General features: G+C 49.2%; 2 protein-coding genes across 2 annotated transcripts; both read right to left on the reverse strand.

Moving 5' to 3' along the window:
* Positions 1-371: 371 nt before the first annotated feature.
* DDX23 (DEAD-box helicase 23) lies at positions 372-13,896 on the reverse strand. The gene is made up of 17 exons (XM_039221079.1): positions 13,804-13,896; positions 9,674-9,882; positions 8,714-8,824; positions 7,706-7,799; positions 7,529-7,594; positions 6,850-6,988; positions 6,442-6,575; positions 6,192-6,304; positions 5,823-5,966; positions 5,496-5,721; positions 5,050-5,195; positions 4,510-4,687; positions 3,527-3,769; positions 2,962-3,113; positions 2,634-2,742; positions 1,652-1,826; positions 372-1,279 (listed from the first exon to the last, which is right to left on the reverse strand). The coding sequence occupies exons 2-17, from the start codon at positions 9,880-9,882 to the stop codon at positions 1,056-1,058; spliced, it is 2,463 nt and encodes an 820-aa protein (XP_039077010.1). The 5' UTR covers positions 13,804-13,896; the 3' UTR covers positions 372-1,055.
* Positions 13,897-17,894: 3,998 nt separating this feature from the next.
* RND1 (Rho family GTPase 1) lies at positions 17,895-24,981 on the reverse strand. Its single transcript, XM_039221047.1, has 5 exons — positions 24,774-24,981; positions 23,978-24,065; positions 21,268-21,377; positions 20,287-20,421; positions 17,895-18,978 (listed from the first exon to the last, which is right to left on the reverse strand). Exons 1-5 carry the CDS (start codon positions 24,891-24,893, stop codon positions 18,733-18,735), a joined length of 699 nt encoding a protein of 232 aa, XP_039076978.1. The 5' UTR covers positions 24,894-24,981; the 3' UTR covers positions 17,895-18,732.
* Positions 24,982-25,636: the final 655 nt, after the last annotated feature.

The raw sequence follows: 25,636 nt of genomic DNA on the forward strand, positions 1-25,636 counted from the left end.
CTGAGTGCCACTCATCCGCTGACACACTACAACAGGCTACAACTGGGCCTCACCTGCCGGTGTTTCACAACCGCACCCTATTCTCACCCTTGGGCAAAGCTCCCCAGAGGGCGCCCGGGCAGGGCAGGCAGGACTACGAGTGACATGAGGCTAGAGCAGGCAGGGAAGATGCACTCCGACCCTGAGCTTTTCCATCTCCCCTCGAGTGGCCTCCTGTAGATCCAAGCTATCAGCTGAGGCGCCAGGCTCCTCTCTGGATGTGATTTTCCCTCATCTCCCAAGCCAACCCACCATGCCCAACACTGTCCTCCTGTCTCCAGCGGCAGCAGGGAAAACCCGGGAGATGCATGTAGCTAGAATTAGACACAGGCTTCGTCTTCGTGTATTTATTCTCAGAACATACAAACTCATCTTCTCAGAGAATAAAAAACAGAAATTTCACTCAGTGACTTCAAGATGGACACAGCCAGCTCACCCTGTCCCCACAGCTACTAAAAAAATTCCCTGGGTGAGGGATGCCTAGAGTGCACAGCACCCCTTGGCACAGGGGCCGTGCACAGCTCTAAACAAGGCTCTCAACTGGTTTTATAATCCAAAAGGGCAAACAGCTGTCAAAATGACAGAGTCCAAGGTCCATAATCCTCACAGTGCCAGATCCCCTGGGGTCATCTAGGGCAATGACACTGCTGCAACTTCCGCAGTCAAATCCGAGCCGAAGAGGTACCGTGCTGGCAGCCAGGTTTTTGTTCAGTCTGTGAGGCAATGCCAACTGGCTCCCCCCATGACTGGCAAGAGCTGATGGCCCAGTGCAATCCCAAAGCCCTCCGGTGGGGCAGAGCCAGGCCAGAATCTGTGTACTTGTTCTCCCTGGTGCCTAGAGCAGTTTCCTCTCCTTCTGCAGCCCCACACCCAGGCCTTCAGACCTGAGGGTTTGGGCCAAAGAGTCTGATTGTTTCCTAAGGCCCCAAAAGAGTGAGGACCTGGAAAGAGAGATGGGAGGGTCCTGAAGAAAAGGCTTCAGAACATGCCCTTAAACTGATGGGAAGAGTGTTGGGTCAGGCAAAGATAGTCTCTTCCCGGCGCTTCTTGGTGAGGATGGTGCCTGGCTTGTGCTGGGCATCTGGGTGGTTGGCCAGCTCTGGGGGGCAGGAGGACACTGGGCTCTCCAGGATGGCTTGCTTCAGCTCATAGAACACAGCAGAGTCCTCTTTGGTGAGGAAGGTGATGGCCACACCACTCTTGCCAGCTCGTCCCGTGCGACCAATGCGGTGGATGTAATCTGGGGGAGGGGGGGGCGGGGGGGAGTGCCACTGACGATACCAAGCCTCACTTCTAAAGGCATCCCCACCCCAGCCCACCTCCGAGCACAGTGCGGCCTGACCCCACAGTGCCCACAGTGCCCTCCCCACCACTAATGGTGGTCATCCTACCACACCCAGGCTGACAGCAGTCCCCCTACACCCCAGAGACAGAGCTGTCCCAGGTGCTGGGACAACAAATCCATGGGAGATAAAGAGCAGAGCTCTTCCCACCGGGACAAGCAATCTGACTCAGAGCTGCAAGGAATGGCAGCAAGAGCCTCCGGCTTCAAGTGGAATGAAACAAGGAGGCTCCCTTTACCTGGATGGAAGCTGCTTTCCCCTGCACTTACCTTCAATGTTTTTGGCCATATCATAGTTGACAACCATAGACACATCTTGGATGTCGATACCACGACCTGCCACATCTGTAGCCACCAAAATATCCTTGGCCCCAGCCTTGAGGTTGGACAGTGCAAATTCTCGCTGCTCCTGGCCTTTTCCACCATGCAGTGTGCAAGCATTGTACTGTTGGAAGAATGGCAAGGTGAGAAGAGAGCAGTGGGGTCATGGAAAGACACAGAAGGGCATGGAGACAGTGAGGGAAGGCCGCAGAGCAGCAGGGCAGAAGGGGAAGGGGGTAGGAGAGAGAATGAGTGCTACTGGAAGCAAGCAGAGAGAAGAGGTGAGCTGGAGAAACGGACAGGAGAGAACAGGGTGTGCTGTGTAGGGGCAGAGTGAGGTCAAAGGTAAAGCCCTGGGAGCAGGGCCGGGGGAGAATAAAAATAGTGATAGTAATAAAGGTAAAGCAACTTGGGGGGAAGGGGCGTTGAGCCACACAGATGGAAAGTTATCAAAGAGAGAATGAGGCTGAGATGATGGCAGCAAGCAAGGGCCAAGATGCTTAAGGACCCTTGAAACACCAGGAGCAGCAGGTAAACTCCTTTACCAGGAGTAAAGGACACCGGTCACCCACATGTCCTTCCTGATCACATTACCCACTGTCCCAAACATATACAAGCACAAAGAACTTTGATCCACTATTCCATGGCCTCACATCTGGCCAGGATGCGTGTCTCAAAACCTGTCCCCAGCCCAACCCCCTTGAAGGAAGACCCAAGGCAGCTCTGGCTGCCACTGCTGGACTAGATAGGGGATCACAGCAACAGATCCCATTCCCTCAACCCCTCACACCACCCTTTTCCCTCTGGCCCTGACAATACTAGAGAGGTTCTAAAATGGGACAGAACTGAAAGGAAGAGCCTCAGAGGGGCCCTCTATTTTCAGAAAGCCCCAGCAAAGAGAGCAGACTTGGCTCTACCCTGCCAGACATACCCCCATCTTCTCCAGAGATTTGGCCAAAACATCACAGCCCTTCTTCTGGTTGACAAAAATGATAATGGGTGGATCAAAGCCTTGCTCCAAGATTGCCAGCAGCTTTTTCCTGGGGAGAAGAGGTAGAGGAGAAAAATGAGAGGCATACCTTTGAGTGAGATGCACACTCTGATCTACCAATACCAATTCCAGGACCTTTAATCCCATGGCATCCCATACAAGAAAACAGGAGCTCTTTAATATGGCAGAACATTTACCCTCTGTCATCCCTCATACAGAAAAAAGCCCCTTCTCCATCACGTTTTTCCTGGCTCAGCTGCCCCCATACCTCTTTTCTGACTCTGACATGAGGAAGACCTTCTGTTCCACACGTTCATGGGGCTTGCCTGCAGAGCCAATGTACACCACAGCGGGTCGCCGAAGGTAGCTCCGAGCCAGACGCTCCACCGCCGGGGGCATGGTAGCCGTGAACATGACTGTCTATGAAAACAGGAGGCTCAGCCCTGGGCCCAGGCAGACACCACCATATCCTCCATCACCACAGGAAGTGTAGCCTGGGCTAAAGAACCTAAAATGAGCCATGGAGTAAGCTCTAACAACCACTGCCTTAGGAAATTGTGTCCTTTGCCTTCCCACTTCTTTCCTCAGTACCTGTTCCCCAAGGTACTTTGCATTTTATGATGACAGGAAGGGCTGAGAGCATTTGCTGGCACCCATGGTGGGAGTAGCATGATGCCTTGGAACCACTTTCGAGGCCAAAGCCAATGGCTCCACTTCCAGGACTGCCAGAGGACAAGCTGATAAATGCGCTGTGGGCCCACCCAGGGCAAGAAGGGCCTCAGCGTAGCTTTGGCAACTTGCCCCCTTTCCCCAGCCTAAGGAATCAGCCTTACTTGGCGGTACTTGTGTTTTCCTGACTCAAAGTTGGCCAACATCTTTTCAGGGTCCTCAGCTTCATCTGTGTCCGGCTTCTGGTTGCTGACAGGCATGTGCTCTAGGATCTTCTGGACATCTGGCTCAAAGCCCATGTCAATCATCCTGTCTGCCTCATCCAGAACCACATAGGTACAGCGGCTCAGCACAAGGTAACGGTTCTCTAGCACATCAATCAGACGTCCTGGGGTAGCAATCACAATCTGGAAGGCACAGTGGAAACATACGCAGTTGCAGCATGTACCCCTTTCCTCTCCCTCCTGTGAACTGTCCACCCGCTCAGGCAACAGACCCTAATGCTAAGGAACTTGGACCCCAAACCCTCAGTTATGACTAGCGGCAAAGGTTCCTAAGAACTGGCACAGAATCACCTGTTGCCACCTTGGATTTTTCAGGGAACGAAAAGGTCTCCGAATAAGGTCCAGGAGTCAAACAGAAGAGGCAAAATCAGAAGGAACTTCCTTAGACGGAAGAGAGACTTAAGGGAAACTACGGAGAGGATTATATAAAGGGACTATGCCAAGAAGTTGCAAAAGTCTCAATTCCTGCATCAAATTTCTTATGGAAAGCTCTTTCTCTACCCTGAGGAGGCAACACATGAAGTCAGTGACGTGGTCCGGCAAAGTGAATGAGAACGAAGGCTTTGGATATGAATCTCAGCTCTGCTCATTGCCAGATGTGACTCTGAACAAGTTACTGAGCTGAGCCTCAGCTTCACCTGTACCATGGAGGTCCACTACCTCTCTCTCTCATAGGGTTGTTGGTAAAGTTAATGATGTGCACAGTACAATACCTGGTTCATAAGTTCTCAATAAATAACACTACATACATAAAAACCAGTCCTTTACTTCATTTTACTGTACATCTATGGCAGAAACTAGAAACACAGCCCCAAACTGAGAGCCCTCAAACAGTGGGCTGGCTGCCCGCTAGGTGAACGAACCTCACAGCCCATGCGCAGCCTGAAGCCCTGGTCTTCTCTGGAGATGCCACCAATGACGGCCACAGTGCGGATGCCCAGTGGCTTCCCAAACTTGATGGTCTCTTCCTCGATCTGCTGAGCCAACTCACGAGTGGGGGCCAGGATGATGGCATAAGGGCCCTGGTCTGACTCTTCGATCCTACGGTAAATAGGGCATCCCACAGTTCCGTGAGCTTGCATTCTCATCCAACCACAAACAGGAGCAAGAGAAAGTCACTCTTAATGGCAGCTATGGAGATGGGGAGGGTGGTGGGAAAAGGATGCAAAGATCTCACTTAAAAATCAGAGACTCCAGGGTAGCCTCGTTCTTCAGGGAGTGGTCCTTGCCAACAAAATCATACACTTCTTGGATACCGTGACCCAATTAATCCCTAGTATCTGACCCATACTAAAGAAGGGGGCTTCTGATTGTAGACTTAAAAAGAAAACCAAATGCTCATTTACCACTGTGACCTTTCCCACCCAGCCAAACCCACTCCAACTGAGGCCTGCTGACCCCACCTGTCAATTTTGGGAAGAGTGGTGATCCAGACCAGCAATGGGATGAGGAAGGCTGCTGTCTTGCCGCTGCCGGTCTCAGCCACACCAATGATGTCACGATTCTGTAGCCCAATGGGAATTGCTTGACGCTGGATGGGCGTTGGTTCCTGCAGTGACCCAGAGAGAATAATGGGTCCAGATGGCGTTCAGCTACCCAAGCCGCTGCTGACAGAGTGGGCACACGGGCCAGCACAAGAGGAGGGCACCGGTTCACACCGAGGGACTCACAGTCCCCAAAGGCCAATACTTCCGCCAGAAGGTGACAACATCACCTTAGTGCTCCCTGGCAGAAGAGGAACCAAACAGAGGAACAAAGGAACAAAGCTCTGTTCCCAAATTAAGTGTGTATCCCCTAGAACATGAGAGGGAACATGTCAGGTCTTCCGGGCCAAGCTGCCCCTCCTTACCTTGTAGCCACACTTATCGATGACCTCCAAGATGTGTGGGGGCAGAGAAGAGTCTTTCCAGGACCGGATGGGATTGGGGATCTTGCCACCTTTGGTGGTGATGCTGTAGTCCTCTCGGAAGATCCGCCAGTCCCTGTCCGTCATCTCATCTAACTTCTTCTGGGACCAGTGCCGATCATCCCAGCGCTGCTTGGCTTCCTTCTTACGGAGCTTGCGGAGTCTGGCCCTGGAGCAGGGCGTGCGGAACAAGTGGGATCAGAGCCATTCCTCCAGCTCCTTTCTGTGGGCTCCGGGCTCCGCCCAACCACCCCCAGCCCTGCCACTCACTCCTCCTGCTCCTTTTCTTCCAGTGTCCGCCTCTTCTCCATCAGGTCTCCGTAGAAACGTGACTGCTCTCGTTTCTGCTGCTTCAGGTCAATGCCTGCAATGAAGCCTCGCCCCAACAACTGCACCTGGTGCCGTTCTTTGTATCTGAGATGGAGACAGAGGTTTTTATAGCAGCAAGAAGGAAGGGCAGACCACTAATACGTACCAATATGGACACCTTCATAACCGGGGTCTTTCCTCACCCCGAGGGCTGGCTGACTACGCACTTACCAATCTCCCCACCCCAGAATCTTACTTCTCTTTCTGTAGCGCCAGTCCTCTCCAGGAACTGCCTTAAAAGACCTAGCACGTAGGCCCATATCCACTCACAGCGGGTTGTAGTCGATGGACGTGTCCTCCGACGCATCCCACTCAAAGACAAACTTGCGGTCATTGAGATGCCTTGTTCGGCGCCGCTTCTTGATACCACCCAGATAACGCTCCTGCCCAGGGACGGAATGCAAAGCCTATGAAGCCCCAGGCCCACCAAGACCTCACACGCAGAGATCAGAATGGCCAAACAACTAAATCTCATTCTTGTGTGTGGTGCGGGAAATGAGTACAGAACCAAGGCCTGCACCTTAATGGCATGCAGCTCCTTGCTCTTATCCTTCTCCTCCCGGATCTTCTGCCGCCCTTCCTCATCCTCATTTCCATTGGTCTCCCGCTCCATCCTCTCCCTGCGCTCCCGACGTTCCCGTTCCTGAGGGTCTTCTGCAGATCAAGGAGAGCAAAGCTGCAGAAGAGCTCAGTGCAAGACAAAAGAGGGCACGGACAGGATCCAGACGACAGGCATCAAATGAGACGGGGGAGATTTACAATATAGGGGAAACAGAGACCTAACACAGAGATACTCTCATCAACTCCCCTATCCCTCCCTCTTCCAAACCCCAGAGCAAACAGGTTTCTGGCTCTCCTGAGTGACACTACAATCCCAGTCCATCCTCTCCTACCCCTTCTAGGGGCCACACAGGGGAGGAAAACGAACCCAACATTTTCCTGCCCAAGTCCTGGAACTGTTTCCGTTTCTTGCGCTCTTCTTCAAGCATCCTCTGTCGCTCCTCCACCTCCTGCTGTCGTCGCTTTAGGGCTTCAGCCTCTCGTTCTGCTTTGGAGAGGAACTTGGGCTACAAAATAGATTGGAACTGTAAACAAAGGATCTAGGAGCAGGGCATGATCGCATCGTTGATGAGGAGACAGCAGGGAGCATGACAATATTTGCTCAGGCAATACACCTGTTAAGGAAACACAGATAGGATCGCTATGGCCCAAACTGTGCCCTCCTCAAAATTCCTATACTGAAGCCCTAACTCCTAGTACATGAGAATATGACTACATTTGGATAGAACCTTTAAAGAGGTGATTAAGGTAAGATGAAGCTCTTTGGGTGGACCCTAAACCAGGCTGGCTGGTTTTTTTCTCTTATAAGAGAAAATTTGGACACAGAAAGACACTGGGGCATGTCTGCATAGAGGGATGACCATGTGAGAACAGAGAAGACATCCAGCCCCAAGCCACGGAGAGGCCTCAGAAGAAAACCACCCTACCGACACCTTGATCCCGGCTTCTAGCCTCAAGAACTGTGAGGTTAATTTCTGTTATGTCGCTCAGCCTGCAATGTTCTGTTACAGCAGCCCAGGCAGCTAACACACACCCTCGAGTCTCACCTTAGCCTCAGCTTCTTCCTCAGCCTTCTTCTTGGCCAGAAGTTCCTCCAGGGATAATGGCTGAGCCTGAATATTAAAAACAGGACTTCAGTCCATAAAGACTCTCTCCCTCTGAAGATTTATAATGTAGAACTTGAACTGAAGAGGAAGATGAAAGAAATCCGTCCTCTCCTTTACCTTAGGTTTCTTATCACCATGTTCATCCTCTTCGTCCTTCTTAGAGTCTCTGTCTTTCCGAGATTTAAAATCTTTTCCTCGGCCAGGAGATAAGCTTTAAGGAAAAGGAACAGGAAAGATCCACATCGCTATCTTACCCTCATCCAGGCTGAACCACAGAGAGGATGGAAGTTTTCCCATGACTCAACAAGACCGGCTTCTGGCCATCCATCACGCCCTGAAGCTCCCTTTGCAGGCCTGGTCGCTCTGCCTGCTCTGACACCTAATGATGGCTCTGTCTTGGCCCCATTCTACCTGACTCTCCTTTTCTAAGACTAATCTCTTCTAACAAGATTGCCTTCACTACTGAGGGCAAAAATATCTCATCAAATGGCAGGTGGACACTGGAAAAAAAAAAAAAGTCCTGCTTAACTTTATAACACACAATGAATTTTGTGGACAAGGTCTCCCACCATCCACCCTTCCCAGATCCTGCTCTGTATGGTCCTTCCCCATGCTTCCTTCCTACCAGTGCCAGCGATGGTTTCCCCACCGCTGCTACAAGCCCAATCTACGAGAGGTCTCAAACACCCCCACCCCCGTGTTTGTTATGGGAACTGTGTTCTTTGCCCTGAATTCTAACCTGCATACTCAGAGCCTAATAAAAACTGCATACAAAGCTTCTAGGGGAAAGAGATCAAGATACTGGGGTATTAGGCCATCTCAACAAATATATGTTGTTTATCTTGGGTAGATATCTGAATGGTCCAATGGAACTTAGGGACTGTTTTGCAGGCTGGTGACCCTCTCAAACTAATTTCTAACTTTTAAGAACAAATTGACCCTCAAATGGTTGCGACTTCAGTAACTGGTTACAGTTTCTAAGGATATAAGCTTTCTAAAAATGACAGCTCTGCAGCAACTACCAGTAGGAACTGCTAAGAACAACGGACTTTCCCATGAGCCTGAGCCAGGTCAGAGGCAGAGAGGAAGGCTTTCTCCTAAGCCCACTCCCATTCCCTCAGGTACCTGGATCGTTTACGGTCCTTGTCCCGTCGGTGCCCATCCTTGTCCCGGTCTCGGTCCTTCTTATTCCGATCACGCTCCTTATCCCGTTCTCGTTCTTTGTGCCTTCGCTCTCTGAAGACAGCAAATTTAAGAAATCACGTGGTATTTCCAGGATATTCAGGTTCACTGCAGCCATAAGAAGGTTCTCGTGCTCTCTCTCTTTTTTTTAATGTTTATTTACTTATTTTTTTGAGAGAGAGCAAGCATAAACAAAGGAGGGGCAGAGAGAAAGACAGAGATACAGAATCTGAAGCAGGCTCTCTATCAGCACAGAGCCCAATGCAGAGCTCGGACCCACGAACCGTGAGATCACACCCCGAGCCAAAGTTGGACGCTTAACTGAGTGAGCCACCCAGGTCCCCCTCTCATGCTCTTTTCTCCATAAAGCAGCATTTAATTTTTTTTTAACGTTTATTTTTGAGAGAGAGAGGAGACAGAGCACGAGCAGGGGAGGAACAGAGAGAGGGAGACACAGAATCAGAAGCAGGCTCTAGGCTCTGAGCTGTCAGCACAGAGCCTGACGTGAGGCTCGAACCCATGAACTTTGAGATCATGACCTGAGGTGAAGTCGGATGCTTAACCAACTGATCCATCCAGGAGCCCCACAAAGCAGCATTTTACAAATTGGGGAATGTGTCTCTAGGGAAAGCCAAGAGGGGATTCTAAGAAAGTCTTCTAGATCAGAGTTGTACTGCTAAGCATTAATGGCAATGATAGGCCATGGCCTATATGAACAGAAAAACTATCTTCCTCGATCACCTGGACCTTCATCCTACAAGTTCCCTCTTAATTTTTAAGAGCTTCTGGGTCACTAGGTGTAGAGAAATATGTGAAAGACCTAGTGTCCTAATACTGGAGGCATCAGAGGAACCAAGAATGAAGAAGTTTGAAATGTGCTCTCCTTTCCCATAGTTACTTTACCTTTCTGTAGACTTGGAACGGGAACGGGAGCGAGAACGGCTACCTCCTCGACGCCTATCCCTTGAACGATGCCGTTTCCTATCTTTAGATGGGGAAGACTTCCGGTCCCGGTCTCTATCCCGCTCTCTGTCAGGAGTCCGAGATCGCTTTCTTTCCTCCTTGGAAGGTGATGCATCACGGTCCTTTTTGTCAGCCAGCTCTCCTGCCATCTGTCATGGATAAGAGGTATACTTATTATATACTATGTACTACTCTAAACGTGCATATCATCACAAAACAACCCTCTCAGGTAGTTACACAGGAATGCCTACTTTATAGATGAGGAAATGGAAGCTCAGGTATATAAAGTAACTTGCCTGAGGACATACAGGTGGTAAGTGACAGAGTGCCAGGCATTCTGGCTCCAGAGACCCATTCTTATTCAGTATACTATACTATCCCTCTGTGATTCCTTTTCGTATACACATACGTTAATTTCCAAAAGTATATAATGAATATATCTTATTTTTATAATTAAACTGTAAGAGTATGAAAAGAAATGTTAGTGAATGAACAGTGTACTAGCTACCTCTAGAAACATCCTGTACTGCTTATCTTAGGACTCTGCCAGCGCACTGGGATCAGTCAACACATATATGGCAAACGGAGGTAAGTTCTCTTGAGCTCATGAGGAAAACTCAAAAGAGGAATAAAAGAGTTAATTTTGAGATTTGGGATTATAATCAGTATCTCAAAGAAAACTTAAATTTAAATGGGGAAACAAACTCACTTTCACTCAGACTAAAAGAAATGTACTTCTCATTATACAATGGGAAAAATTTGGTGAAGGGTACACAGAACCTTTATGCATTTTTTTGGTAACTTACTGTGAATCTATAATTATTTCAGAAAAGAAAGGTAGGTTCCAAAAACTAAAGGTCACAGACATCCTTACTAACACTTCGACACTTCCTATTCAGATTCTCATAGCCCTGACCTTTACCCAGTCCTATGAAAGGTTTGAGCAGGAATTTGTTGCATTACCCTCCTGCCTGGGGGACACTGAACACCATGTCACACTGTCAACTGGCCTTCAAACTACAAAATCCACTTCAGCCAGGGGCTAAAATGACAGTAAGTCTGAATCTACCTCTACCCCATCACCATCATCATCATCCATCCCTAAGGCTCAGGATACATTTCTCAGAACTTATTTTACCCCCAAATGGTTCAGTCAGAATATCAGTTCTCCAGACTTTCTCTTACAATCTCCCTTCCTCATGTAATTTGCTGCCATATATCTTTAAGAAAGGAGAATGTGTAAAGAAAAATGAACAAGTAGCACTTTCATCTTATCTCACAATTGTCTGAGAAATGACTAAATGTTCTATCAGTACATCATGCAATTATACTTGTGTCTCTTCTACTCAGAACCCTAAGAAAACAATCCAGAAGAGAAGTATCTTCTCTGAACATCACTCATTCTCTCAAAAAATATTCCCTGAGCACCTGGTAGGTGCCAGAAACTGTTCCACCTACTAGAGATATAGCAGTAAACAAAAACAAAGTCTCTGATCTCATAACACTGAAATTCCAATGCAGTAGATAACGGGCAGAATAAGAGAATTTCAAATAGTAAGGAGAAGTAATTGGGGCGCCTGGGTGGCTTAGTCGGTTAAGCGTCCGACTTTCGCTTAGGTCATGATCTCGCGGTTGGTGGGTTCGAGCCCCGCGTCGGGCTCTGTGCTGACTGCCAGCTCAGAGCCTGGAGCCTGCTTCAGTCTGTGACTCCCTCTCTCTGGCCCTCCCCTGCTCACGCTGTCTCTCTCTCTCGCTCTCCTAGAAATAAATTAAAAAAAAAAACATTAAAAAAAAATTAAAAAAAAAAAAAGTAAGGAGAAGTAATAAACAAAATAAAACAGGGTGGACATGATGGCAGGGTGGGGAGGTAGAAACAAGCGAGAGAGGGCTCAGGAAAGAATTTTTTAGATGACATGTAAACTGAGACTTGAATGATGAGAAAGAAGCCTGCAAAGACCAGGGAAAAGATTTTCCTGGGTAGAAGATTCAGCAAGTACTAAGGCACTGGGGTAAGAACTAGCTCAGCATCTTTGCCAGTTAAAAACAGACTTGTGTGGCTGAGTGACAGTGACCCAGGGGAAAGATTGATTCAAAGTGAGTTCAGGGAGATAGGCTAGAGTCAGATCATGGAAATGTGTTTTAGGCCCAGGTAAAGGAACCTGGATTTCACTCACACAACAGGAACCTTAAAGGATGTTAAACAGGGAAGTGATGTGATCTAATTCTACATTTTTTTTCCAAAAATTTTTTTAATTTTTTTTTTTTTTAAATTTCTGAGAGAGAGAGGTAGCGTGAGTAGGGGAGGGTCAGAGAGGGAGATACAGAATCCGAAGCAGGCTCCAGGCTCTGAGCTGGCTGTCAGCACAGAGCCCGATGCAGGGTTCGAATCCACGAACCATGAGATCATGACCTGAGCCGAAGTCGGATGCTCAACCGACTGAACCACCCAGGCGCCCCTAATTTTACATTTTAAAAGAATTTGGTGACTTGAAGGAAAATAAAGAATAGGGAGGCAAGAGTAGAAACAGAACCAGCAGTCTAGGCAACAGATGATGGTCTCTTGTTCTAGGAAACTGGCAATGGAGATGGAGAGAAGTAGTGAGCTTCAGGATATACTTGGGAGGAAGAAGAGACAGGACTTACTGATGGAAGCGAGAAAGAGAAAGAGGAGACACAAAGTTAGCTCCTAAATTTATGGTTTGACCGACCTAATGGTTCATGATACCATTAGTGTGACCAGAAATGACTGGGGAAGAAGAGATTTAGGAGAAAATAAAAAGTTTCATTTTGAAGATGCAATTCTGGAACTCAGAAGAACCTGGAGACAAAAACTTGAGTCATCACTATATAGATGGCCTTTAAAGCCATAGAACACTAAATAATATTACCTAAGTAGGCAGTATAGTTAAGGAAGCAAATAAAAGAGAACCAGGATTGAGCTCTGGAACACTGCAACATTTAGAGGTCAGGCAAAGGAGCCAGAGAAGACTGGAAAGAAGCAACAGCATTAAGAGGGCAAAAAAAGTTAAGGATGACATCACAGAAGCCAAAAGTGTGTTTCAAGGAGGGAGTGGTTAACTGTGCCAAGTGGAAAACGACTAGGAGATAGAGGAGTGAACTCTGCATTTGGAAAAATGGAGATGATTGGTTACCTTGACAAGAACTGTTTTGATGGCATGGAGGAAGTAGAAGCCTGAGTGGAGTGAGTTTAGAAGAGAATGAGTAGTGAGAATAAGGAAACAATACAAACAACTTTTATTACAGGTTCTACTTATCTCAAGGCCAGATAACCAGGCCCACCCTAAGTCATCCCTTCTCAGCAGCCTTCTTTGCAAACCTCTAGGTCTTTGAGTTCCTCAGTTCTTGCAAGGTAGGGACAGATTTTTTTTTCATCCAGTTAAGTATTTATCAAGTGTCTACAATATGCAAAGCACCTTGCTAGACTCCGTATTGAATCACAAAAGGAAATTAGTAAGATCCTGTCCAAAAAAAAAAAAAGTTACAGAACAATAGAGGGTATGTGGCACTTACCAAGATGAAGAAGGCTCAGATGAAGTATTATAGGAATTCAAAGAAGTTTCCTTTCATTTGCAAAAGAAGATTTGGAAAGATCTGTAGAGGAAGTGGCTCTTGAGCATTTAAGTATAGGTAGAATTTGAAGATGTGTAATTGAGGGTGCGTAAAAGTCATCCCCAGCAAAAGAAATAATACAGGAGGCGCAGAGGCGGGAAAGCATGACTGGTTCTGGGAGAAAAGCCAGAGTTCCAGTTTGGCTGGAGCAAGGCATACTCGAAACATGAAGGAATGAGGTCGGATGGAGGGTATCATAGGTGCTGTGCTCATGGGCAAAGGTCTGGCCCGTAACATCGTCCAGGGACCTGGCCTGTGTCCCCAGGAGTCAACACTCCGCCCTGGGGCCCGCGCCCCTTCGCTCCAGCCCGCCAGAGCTCTCTGCCCCTACCCTGAGGCATTCTTCCCCGCCTCGTCCCGGGGGCAGGGGCCATTGCCGTGCCCCTACTCTTGCCCTCTCTGCAAGCTCCTGGGAACCGCCTCCATCGTTCAGGACTCACCACTCTTGAGTCTGAACCGCCCAACGCGGCCTCAACGTCGCCGAACAGTCGCCATCTTTCCCGTTTCCTGGTCGCCGAGATGCATCCCTGGCCGCTTGGCAAGCTGGGAAGGTGAGTTCCTAGTGCCCGGCGGCGCGGGCCGACATTAAAGGCCTGAGAACTACTAATCCCATAACGCACCGCGCGAGGGCCAGCCCCCGGTCGCGGGGTCGGCTGGGCAATGTGGTTCGCCAAACATCCGAGTTTGTGGGACAGTTTTCCGTGGGTTTGCTTCCACCAAAAGGTTCTCTCACCACACAGTTTTCCTACAATATGCTGGTTTTCCTAGACTATCGTGGCTTATGGCCTAAGGGCTTCCTTAGCTATCAATAGCGCTTAATTATAACTAACAACTGCAGTAACAACAAATACTGGATCGTTTGTGGAAAAGTGTTTTTATAAAAATAAGAATCTGTGAGATAGATTTTACAGACACACAAACTAAAGGTTAGGTTACAGGAGTAGCCCAGTATTTCAGAATGGGGGGGGAGGGGGGAGACAATTCATTGTGTGGGACTGTCCAGAATTTGGAACATTTTAGCAACTTTGGCCAGGCAGTAACAATCTCCAGTTATTGCGGCAACTAACAATGAGCCCATACTTGGATTACAGAGTCCTCCCGGAAGGATGGTATTGCCTGGGCTGTGGCCCCTGTTTTCTCAACACTCCGAATAGGACCCTGGCTTCTTCATTTTCTTGGCCTTTAGAATCTGGCCAGCGGACTACTTCCGTATTTTTGCTTGTTTCTTCCTTCTAGTCCCCCGTCTTCAGATCCACTGAGGTTTCTTTACCCCAAATTTTATGTTTACTTCGTTTCTCTTTGGTCTTATGGCTAATAATTCACCAACCCTACTTCCCCCCACCCAAGAAAAGAAACCCCAAACGTTGCAACTTCTTGAACGCTTTAGATAGATACGCATAAGTGTCTAATACCCTCTTTCTTCTCACTTTCCCATCATTAGCCTTTTGGTTTCAATACCACATGGCTGTGGATCTGGCTTTTCTCTCTGAATGTATGTTTAGTTCTCTTCAGAGACTCAGCATAGACTCAAATAATTCTAAAATCCTGAACATCACCCACAATGGCCCAAAGTAATCCAGGAGAAACTCGAGCTTCTGCTCTTAGAACTCTGCAGCCTTTCACTTGGCCACTTTTACCCTAGAGAAAGAGCCAAAGGGAGATCTAGTCAGAGCACGTCGGAGATCTAGTAGATGTAATGCATGAAGTGAACACTAGAGGGCTCTCCATTCACAGAATGGAACTTTAAAAAGACCGAAAGTGTAGACTTTAAGAGCCGCAGCTACTAGTAAGTACTGAGAATTTTCAAATGCCCAACTCTGTGCTGGGCACTTAACCTAACATTACTTATTTAACTTATTTCTCATAACAGTATGAGCAGGTATTACCATCATTTTACTGATTAATTATGCCTTCAAGTGGCGCCTGGGTGGCTCAGTCGGTTAAGCATCCGACTTTGCCTCAGGTCATGATCTGCCTGGTTCTTCGGAGCCCGCAAAGGGCTCTGTGCTGACTGCCAGCTCAGAGCCTGGAGCCTGTTTCGGAGTCTGTGACTCCCTCTCTCTCTGACCCTCCCCTGCTCATGCTGTCTCTCTCCCTCTCTCAGAAATAAATAAAACATTTAAAAAAAATTTTTTTTAATTATGCCTTCAATGGCAACAAAGTTAAAAGAATGAAGCCCACATTCAACTCCAGGTTCATTTAACTTCAGAATCCATGCTCTTCCCCTAATTTCTAGAGTACTACTCTTCTTTAAAGATGAGTCGATTGAGATCCAGAAAGATGATGAAGTTTGTTCAAGTTCATAGTGGCAGAGTTGGTGCACAACTTTCTCATCATACATGTAAGACATTGTGCTTAGGGCTGTCCGGGTGGCTCAGTCGGTTAAGCGTCAGGACTCTTGATTTTAGCGCAGGTGATGATCTCACAGTTCATAAGATTGAGCCCCGCATTGGGCTCAGTGTTGACAGCTCAGAACCTGCTTGGGATTCTCTCTCCTTCTTTCTCTCTCAAAATAAATAAACATTAAAAACAAAAAGACATTAGCTTAAAAGATGCTCATATGCTTTGTCTTGCCCTGCTAGTTCTTTCACAAACATGCATCTTTGGAGATAGAGACAGAGGGACTATGTTGTAGCAAGGGCCAAAGGTAGAGTCTCCTATTTAGGTTCAACATGACTAGCAATAAGGAGCCGATGGGAATATAGTTAACATTGAGGCCCAATAGGGGCCTGATTCTATTACTTACTAAAATCTATTATTACTTATAATCCTGATTCTATTACTTACTAGCTATGATCATGCAAGTTATATAGCATCTCTTACTTTTCTATTTCCTCATTTACAAAATAGGGACCATGATATTTCTTGCCTCACAGGATAGGATAGCAGTAAAAAAAAAAAAAAAAAAAGTGCACGTTCTGGAGTCTGGCTGCCTGGATTTGTATCCAGATTCTATCGTTTTCTAGTTGTGTGATCTTGGGCACATTAACTAACTTCTCTGAACTCAGTTTCCTTGCCTGTAAAATGAGGTAGATAATATCCCATAGGGTTATCACAGAAATAAGTAACATAGAAAGAACTCATAAGTGGGCCACCTCAATGCCTAAGTCGGTTAAACAGCCGACTTCAGCTCAGGTCATGATCTTGCTGTTTGTTAGTTCAAGCCCCGCATCAGGCTCTGTGCTGACAGCTCAGAGCCTGGAGCCTGCATTGGGCTTCTGTGTCTCCCACTCTCTGCCCCTCCCTCCATTTCAAAAATAAATCAACATTGAAAAAAAGAAGAAATAGCTATTATCATTTATAAGGTTAAATGTGATAATGTAGATAAGCTCTCAGCACAGTTCTGAGTCCATAGTAAGTGCTCAGTACATAGTTACTTTTATTTCCGGCACACTATGTAACTTGGGAAAATGTTTCTGAGAGGAAGGGATGTTAAGGCCCCTGAACTGTCATCAACAGGCAACAGAACCCGGAGGTGAAGAAAGCAGAAGACATTACCTCCCCTTGAACTCGGAGACAACCATGACCTCAGGAACCTCCCCTCAACCTGGGCTTCAGTCTGTCCCACCTTCTGCAGGGGCCGGAATCTCAGCAGCTTGGATCCTCTACTGATGATTTCACTGAACCTTGTCTTTCTTCTCAGGACTTTCTAGGGCAATGTTTCTCAACCAGGAGTGATTTTGGCCCAAGGGCCACTTAGCAGTATCCGGAAATGCTTTTGGTTTCAAGAACTGAGGGGGGGGAGGGGGGGAGGGGGGAATCAAGGTCCTACTGCCCTCTAGCAGGTGGAGGACAGAGATGCTGCTAAATATCTTCCAATGCACCAGACAGGCCCCAGCATCAAAGTATTATCTAGTCTAACATGTCATTAGTTCCAGGGCACCTGGGTGGTGTCAGTTGGAGTGTCTGACTTCAGGTCAGGTCATGATCTCACGATTCGTGGGTTCGAGCCCTGTGCTGACAGCTCAGAGCCTGGAGCCTGTTTCAATTCTGTATCTCTCTCTCTCTCTGCCTCTCCCCCACTCACACTCTGTCTCTCAAAAATGAATGTTAAAAAAATTAAATGTCATTAGTTCTAGGGCATCTAGGTAGCTCAGTCAGTTAAACGTCCGACTCTTGATTTCAGGTCAGGTCATGATCTCACGGTTTGTGGGTTAGAGCCCTGCATCGGGCTCTGCACTGATGGCATGGAGCCTGCTTGGGATTTGCTCTCTCTCCCTCTCTCTGCCTCTCTCTCAAAATAAATAAACATTAAAAAAATGAAAATAAAATGTCATTAGTTCCAAGGTGGAGAAACCCACCCTAGGGCTAAGGAGATCTTCATAGGCTTATTGGACTTGGGTAAGGTTTGGGTCAGGTAGTGCGTTGGGGGAAAGGGAGATCCTTGTTGGAGATGTCAGAGAACAGCGGAAGCAGTCACTATGCAACCCACAGAAGGGGCCCCAGGATAGCTCTTTCCTCGTTATCAAAGACCAAACAAAGGGAACAGAGAAAGAAACAAAGAAAACAGAGCCAACTTCTTTATATGTGTTATATTTTTCATTAATAAATTAGGTTTTCTTCTTTAAACACAGAACATATAACAGATTGAAACACTCCCCCCTCCCCCCAATTCCAAAGACAAGAGTCTATAAAACAAATGCCAGCTGTACTGCCCTAAGGGCAGAAAAAGTCTGGTGACCCCCACCCAGCCCTGCCCCCTGCAGCACCACCACCCCCACACTGCAAGAGAAGGGGGTCTGGGGCTTCTCCCTTGGACCCTGGGGACTTAGGTGAGAAGCATATGAATGTATGATGTCACCTCTCCATGAGGCATGGGCTATGCAAAGATGAGGTTTCCTTCTCATCAGTTCTGACCAGCTCCTGCCCTTCTCATTTCAGTTCTGAAGCACCTGGGCTCAGCTCCCAAGGGAGCTGCCTCTTGGCTTCCCCGCTCCACTCCTCTGTGGCTCCCTCAGAGGGGAAGGGAAGGGCTCAGGGACCCCTCCCGTCCCCTGGCCCACATGGAAGCGCTATGTGGAAGAGGCATGATGCTGAAGGTGAGGCTCCTATGGGCCCCCAAGCCCATGAGGCCAGCATGCCCCCCACACCCCCACACCTCTCCTTCCTTTGGAGCAGGGGACACTGGGGCAGCCGCCCCCACCACAACCTAGTGTCTGGCTTGGGGTGTGATGGTTCTTTCTCAGTGTCAGGTCCTCAAGCCGGGCCTGGCTCTTTCCTCGTCCCATTCCTGTCTCCTTCCAAGCCCTCACCGTGGCTGTCTGAAAAACTCGTGTCCAGTGTCCTAAATTATCCCATCCTCCCTCTCCCCGTGCCTCTGCAACCCAAGGGAGGAAGTGGGAGGTTGCCTCCCCTCTCCAACCCCCACTTCACATAATGGAACAGCTTTTGGCCTTTTCCTTCTTGAAGGTAGAAGAGATGAGTTCAGAACGACTGGGGAGGTGAAGCAATCGCTTGGAGAGGCTTCGGACAGGGCTCTTTGGGGGCACTGGGTTGGGCTTGTTCAGACACACCATGGACGCTGTCCGGAAGATGCTGTGGATACTCTTTTCTGAGGTAAAAGCCGAGCCTTCCAGGTAGATTTCCGCGCCCAGCTGCTTGGCTATCGCACAGCCCTGCAGAGGGGGTGAGGTCATCAATGCAATTGTCCAAAATGGCTCTGGAACACTGACTTCTGTGCTTAGTGGTACTCCCCAGGGCTACTCTGGATGGGACCCAACATCCGGTCTCCCACCACTACACCCTCTGCTGATTGCTTTCCACATGTGAAGCCTAAGTGCACTTTAGTATCACCTGTAACACTTTTGAAACCATATTGATACCAGACCAAGTAAATCAGAATTTCTGCGAGTAGCACCCAGGCATTCATATTTTTAAGAGCTTCCCAGCTCTAAGTGATTCTAATGTGAACCACTGGTGTCAAAGAAATTATCCTTATGCTCTCATGTGCCAAAAAATTATCCAGGGGCGACTGGGTGGCTCAATCAGTTAAGCCTCCGACTGTTGATCTCAGCTCAGGTCATGATCTCATGGTTTGTGAGATCAAGCCCTGTTTCGGGCCCTGTGTGGAGCTTGCTTAGGATTCTCTCTCTCTCTCTCTCTCTCTCTCTCCACCCCCACCTCTGAGGATTCTCTCTCTCTCTCTCCACCCCCACCTCTACCCCCACCCTGCTCTCTCTCAAAATAAATAAAATAAACTTAAAAAAAGAAGTTATCTAGGAATATCATTAAAAACACAAATTCTGGGGCACCTGGGTGGCTCAGTCAGTTGAGCGTCTGACTTCAGCTCAGTTCTGATCTCACCGTTTGTGGGTTTGAGCCCCGTGTCAGGCTCTGTGCTGACAGCTCAGAGCCTGGAGCCTGCTTCGGATTCTGTGTCTCCCTCTCTCTCTGCCCCTCCTCTGCTCATGCTCTTCTCTCTTTCTCTCAAAAATAAATAAACGTTTTTAAAAAAACACAATTTCTTTTTTTTTTAAGACTTTTAAAAAGTAATCTCTGTACCCAACATGGGGCTTGAACCCACAGCCCTGAGATTAAGAGTCATGTTCCACTGACCGAGCCAGCAGGTGCCCCCAAAACACAGTTTCTATATCTTTCTCCCAGAGTGACTCTACAGGTATGGAGTCAGGAATTCTAACAGGTGATTCTAATGTAGGCAGTCAAAAAAAAAAAATTGGGGAAATACTAGCACACAGAGGAATGACTCACTTGCCAACCTATAGCATAAATCAGGGTAAGTAGTTACCTACCACCTCTGCTAGGTGACTGATTTGCTGATTACAGATGACCCCCCCCCAGGATACCAATTCTCCCTTTCCTTAGTGAAAGTTAAGCAAAGGCCACATTTTAAGTCCTTTGCCTATAGCTTTCCCCACCCCACTTTTAACAAACACACACACACACACACACACACACACACACACCTGCTCGTAGGAGATAGGTGCCTGTTTCTGGTGGGACAGCTCCATCAGTGTGCTCAGGTCTGTTCGCAGGTCTGTCTTGCAGCCAATAAGCAAAACACGGGTGCTAGGACAATAGTCTAGGATTTCTGTCCTCCACTGAAGAGCCATGTAAGAAGGGAAGGGGGAAGGAGGAAGGAAGGGTCAGTGGCTGACCTGCAGAAGCCTAGTTGGCAACATCACACACACCATCCAGTTATCACCAGCCCAGCCCTCCCTGAGTCACAGCATCACCAATGCACTAATTACATCATCTTCCTGCCTGTGAGGCCTTTGGGGCCACGGGAGTGCTGATCCAAGAGCCTGTCCCCTCATTCAACAGCCCAGTTCACCAAAGAAATCACAGGGGCAGAATCTCCTCCCACTCTCTGCCACGCATAGGGACATGGATCTGGCCCCTAAGGGCTTCATGAGACCAGAAAGCCAGGAGGGATTAGGAGGAATCCAACCAGTCTCTTCCCAAGGAAAGGAAATAATCCCAAAGTCTCCTGGGAAAGTAGTTCCACAGGGTATTCTGAGACGCTGCATATGGGCAGACTGCCACCCAAACCAGGCGTTTGCTACCAGCAGTTCTGCTCAGGGCTGCCTGCCTTGCCCAGTCCCACTGGGCCTGGGTCAAGGTGCACAGATGCTGCTTCCAACCCTCAAACCCTATCACTGAAAGGTTCTGACTCTCAGTTCTTCACTTTCTGAGTCTTCAATACCACCCGCCCTTGCTGGGCCCCTGGCAGAGCAGTACAGGATACGGCAAAGCCAGGGGGCAGAGGGGGGAGATCTGGGTTCCAGTCCCAGCGCTGTAGCAAATGGTTATGGTTTCAGGAAAGTCTCTTCCTTCCCTGGCCTCAGTTTCTTCCTGCTACAGAAGAGGGGATTAGACAACAAGGTCTCCAAGTTTCTTTCTTGTTCGCAAGCTGAGTTAGAGATGGCACGGTTATCCAGACTTACCTTCTTGAGCGCACTATCCACTGTCTCCGGTCGGCTGATATCAAAGCATAGTAATACTGCATCTGAGTCGCTGTAGCAGAGTGGACGGACATTGTCATAGTAGGGAGATCCTGGTGTGGGGGAGAAAGGGCTGATGGTGAGCCATGGCATTTTCCCTTCCCTACAGGCCTAAGTCCAGAGAGACCTGGAAATACCATTCTTGGCCCTTTAGGTTACTTGGCCCCACCCATATCCCAGGGGAACATGCTGCAGCCTGGAAGCTTGGAACCTGACCACCTGCCAGAAAGCAGTACCAAAATATCATCTTCCTTAGCCCTGAAAAAGGGAAAAGGGGAAATCAAACAGGGTAGGGTGGGTAGAATAGAATGTGGGTCTCCTACAGTGCGCTTAATTTAAGGTCTACCATTCTTCTGAATCCCAGAGGATGTTCCCACCCCTGCAGAGAGATCAGGGTTTGTGTACAGTCTCTTTTCTAGAGTCTGCCTGCTGCCCAACCTCTGCTCCTTGCTTCTTCTGCTCCAGGGTCTCCCCAAAGGAAAAACAAACCTGCCTGTTACATAACTGGCTGCCCTGATTCTTTGCCATGGGGTCAGAACTCTTGGAGGCTGGCAGGGGAGGAAGAACATCACGGATTCAGTGCCTTACTCTTCCTCCCTGCAAAAAGCTGCAGCCCCTGTCCCCCAAGATCTCAGGGAGGCAGTTTCAAAGATAGTAGCACCGTTGGCTAGGGACTTAGAGGCTCAAGGAAGGGTCCTTCCCTGGGAGGGCAGCAGGCAATGCAGACCCAGGTGGTCCAGTATGGGAGAATGCTAGGGTCTCAGCCTGCCCCCCTCCACCCTGGGGAAGGAACAGTAGCAGATTTGGAACTCAGACAATCCGTGCTCAGAATAGCAAGCAGCCCCTCTCCCTGCACCACAATCGCCATGGAAACTGGGGGGAAATCCAAGCTGGGGTGGGGGGTTGGCTGTTTTAAAAAAAAGAGAGAGTAAAGAGGAGTTGCAATAATTGTCTGGCCCTTCAGCACTCTGCCCATTCCCAGCCTGAGGTCTGAGGTGGGGTCTTAGCACCGCAGCACGGAGCAGAGGGAGCACTGCAGCACTGGAGAAGGGGGAGGGAAGGGGAGGAGGCCTCCATTCCGGCTCCAGGCGACCCCTCTCCCCTAAGACCAGCAAGTGAATAATGGGAACAGGTTCGACCTGGTCCCTATGTTGAGAAGCCCCATCCCGCACCCCCCTACCACTTCCTCCTTCTTTGTGGAGGAATTTGAAAGAAGGAGTTTGAGGATGACTGATAGCCTACATCCTTTCTGAAATTGGGGGGTGGGGATGCGACACAGAGAACTGACACCACTTTGCTGACTTCCCATTATCTGGACTGGGATTCAAGAGCTGCATTCCAACGGGGGAGGGGGTGGGGGGCATTTGGGGGCAGTAGTAGTAAAAAGAGATGAGCCGCAGTAAGATTCTATGGAGACTGAGAGGTGGGCAGGGGACGGCAGACGAGATCCCATATATCATGTAGCCAAGCTGCATTCTAGTCGGATCCAGCCAGCATAGCACAGTCCACGATAACCAGAACCCTGCCTCCCAACCCCTAGAACTGCAACAGAGGAAAGCATACCGGGTGGAGGAATTTTTGCCTTGCTTTGTTTGGGGGGGGAGGGTGGCAAGAGGAAATCTCATTTTCTGTTTATCCACCCCCTACCCCCAATCTTTTCAGACCTCAAAACTGGATCATGGGAACAACAGCTCTTTCAGGAGTAGGATGGCATATTTATTATATGTAACAGGAAAGACCTAGTGATTTACACAGTTCCTCTTTAAACTCAGCCTCAATATCCATTTTTAGAGGGTGGATTTTCTTTCCTTTCTGTTATTCCTGGCTTTCAGTCCTTAATTAGGACTCTGAGCCCAGTCTATTAAAAAAGAATTGGGGTAAAGGAGATAATGAGGAGGGATCAGAATTAAAGCAAAGGACAGCCTAGCACTGAGGGTTTTGGGTTGAGAGGCTGGGAAAATACTGTTTTCTACATTCCAGAAAGACGGGGCATCTTCTACCTCAGCCCAGTATGGGGATGGGGGGGGGACTGTCACAGCCACCACCACCCCTGCCACTATCTACAACCTAACTGTGTCCCACAGTAAAGCCATCTCCCCCACCCTCCAAAGCATCGATGATGCATCGCTTCATCCCTGAGCCGCAGCAGTATGACAAGTGGAACAGAGCTGCGGCAGGCGGACAGCAGTGACCCAAGATGGAATGCAGGAGAGAAAACTGAGTCAGGAGCAATATTCCCCCAAAGCAGGCTTGTCTCCGGGCCGCAACCACAACTGCCTCCAGCAGCACTGACTCCTGCCTCTCATTTGGGTTTGTTCTGGGGCAGTAAAGGTGGGGGTCGGGGCAGAGAGCAGGGAGAGGAAATGGAGAAGCCCTATCTGACAGCCTCCCAGTTGTAGTCAGGGTCCATCACCTCACCATCCCAGCCCTCTGAAGGAAGGAGCTAGACCCAGAGAAGTGGCTTCTGGGGCTCATCCACTCTGCCCCCCTGGACCAGCCAATCAAGCAATCTTCAGGTCCCCCTTCTGTCAGTTTCCTGGCCAGTACCATGCATACTCCTTGTCCCCACCAAAGAGGGAAACCGTTTCCTAAGAGAGCAGCTGCAGCAGACCAATGGAGGTGGGAAGGGGGCATCTGGGGTGGGCAGTCTTACCTGAGGTGTCCCAGAGACTGAGCTCCACCCTCTGTTCCTCTGTCTCCAAGCAGGCTGTGTAATTCTCAAACACCGTGGGCACATATGTCTGTGAAAAGAGAGGAACCAGTCACACCCTGGGCACACAAGAAGCCACTCAACCTAGTGAGACACTAAGGTGGCAGGGGATAAAGGGCGGGGAGGGGGGACACCTAGGACAGGAGGGGCCACATGGGACAGGAAGGAGGGAAGGGGAGAGGCACAAGCACTTTGCTCCATGGAAGGAAGCAATCTGAATGACGTCCAGCCAGGGACAAGCCCCCATTTCCTATATGGCCAGGGAGGCAGACACATAAGAGTTTCCACATTTCCAGACTTGGGTGTCTCCCGATTTTAGAGCCACAGGCCAGTTCTAGCTCTTTTCTTCTCCCACAAGCCCCTCGGACCAGGAGGGCAGCTCGCAGAACCTTTTGAGGATGGGATGAGGAGACCGGCAGGTATTACGTCAAGAAGAAACCCGACTCTGAAATGCCTCCAGTTCCCTCTCCCGAGAGCCGACTCCAGGACGAACGGGGGTAGGAAGGCTTTTGATCGGGGCCCACGGGTGAAGAGGTGAGGAGGAGCCAGCGGGGCGGCAGAAGTGGAACAGGTCTCAGGGGAAGCTAAGGCAGCGCGGTCCTCCAGCCGGGCGCCTGAGGATGGGCAGGCTGGGGTGGCGTAAGCTGGGGGAAGCTAGCTCCCCCGGGCAGGTGGGCCCCGGGCCCCGGGGAAGCCAGGCGGGCGAGGAGAGACGCTGGCCAGCAGGCGGGCGGCTCACCTCGGGATAGCAGTCCTTCGCTAACACCTGTAACATCGCTGTCTTCCCGCACTGCACATCCCCCACCAGAACCAGCTTACATCTGGCCACGACTGGCTGGGGGGCCCGTCTCTCCTTCATGACCGTAGCCTCCGCTGGACTTGGATCCCGATTCAGAGAGGAGAGGGCTGCGCCAGGTGCCTCTCAGCACAAAAACTCAGTCGGGCTCCTCGCCTCCCTCCAAATGAAAAGGAGGCCGGCACGGCCACCTTATATCTCTCTAGCTGAGCCAATCGCAAGAGGAGGCGGACTCTGTCAAGGCCAATCCCTGAAGTGGGATCCCCTCCAGCAGCCAATGGTAGGGAAATCTGAGTCAGTGCCCTCTTCCTCCCTTCCCTTTCTCTTAAAGCTGCACCGCTGCTTCCTCGGCAAGGGGATTCCCACGCTGTTTGCATTTGTATTAGGAAGGGGGAGGGGACGTGAAGCAAAATTAATGGCCTTGAGTGTCCATCAATTAGTGTCAAAAGCAAACTGGCCATGAAGGCAGAAAATGAGGTCAGGCTGGCATTGTCCCAAGAGAAAAGCGGGATCTGCCCCAACTATAGACAGGTGGCACCCGGGGTGGGGGGTGGGACAGTGGCCCCACAGATCTCTAACCTCTTTGTTCCATCTAATCCCCATCCAAACCACTTCTGGTTTCCTCTCCCAGAGTCTCCCGCTATACCCCTTTATCAGCTCCTGCTGTACCCCTTTCAATGCCCAAATCTAGAATCACCTTCAAATAAATAAATAATAAATCCATAAATAGGTAGGTAGGTGATAGATAGATAGACAGATAGATAGATCTTCTTGCATCATCTGGAAAAAAAAGCGCACAGTTCCTG

The sequence above is a fragment of the Hyaena hyaena genome, unplaced genomic scaffold (genome assembly GCF_003009895.1).
Source record: "Hyaena hyaena isolate Hyena2069 unplaced genomic scaffold, ASM300989v1 scaffold_936, whole genome shotgun sequence".
Classification (NCBI taxonomy): Eukaryota; Metazoa; Chordata; class Mammalia; order Carnivora; family Hyaenidae; genus Hyaena; species Hyaena hyaena.

What these genes read in the sequence shown, in the direction of transcription:
- DDX23 (XM_039221079.1), bottom strand. Translation starts at nt 9,882, where the DNA reads ATGGCAGGAGAGCTGGCTGACAAAAAGGACCGTGATGCATCACCTTCC. An exon ending in ATGGTGATAAGAAACCTAAG is followed by an intron (nt 7,595 to 7,705) that starts GTAAAGGAGAGG and finishes TTTAATATTCAG; the next exon opens with GCTCAGCCATTATCCCTGGA. An exon ending in AGGAAGAAGCTGAGGCTAAG is followed by an intron (nt 6,989 to 7,528) that starts GTGAGACTCGAG and finishes TCTATTTTGTAG; the next exon opens with CCCAAGTTCCTCTCCAAAGC.
- RND1 (XM_039221047.1), bottom strand. Translation starts at nt 24,893, where the DNA reads ATGAAGGAGAGACGGGCCCCCCAGCCAGTCGTGGCCAGATGTAAGCTG. An exon ending in CAGTCTCTGGGACACCTCAG is followed by an intron (nt 21,378 to 23,977) that starts GTAAGACTGCCC and finishes CCCCCACACCAG; the next exon opens with GATCTCCCTACTATGACAAT. An exon ending in CACCTATCTCCTACGAGCAG is followed by an intron (nt 18,979 to 20,286) that starts GTGTGTGTGTGT and finishes CCCCCTCTGCAG; the next exon opens with GGCTGTGCGATAGCCAAGCA.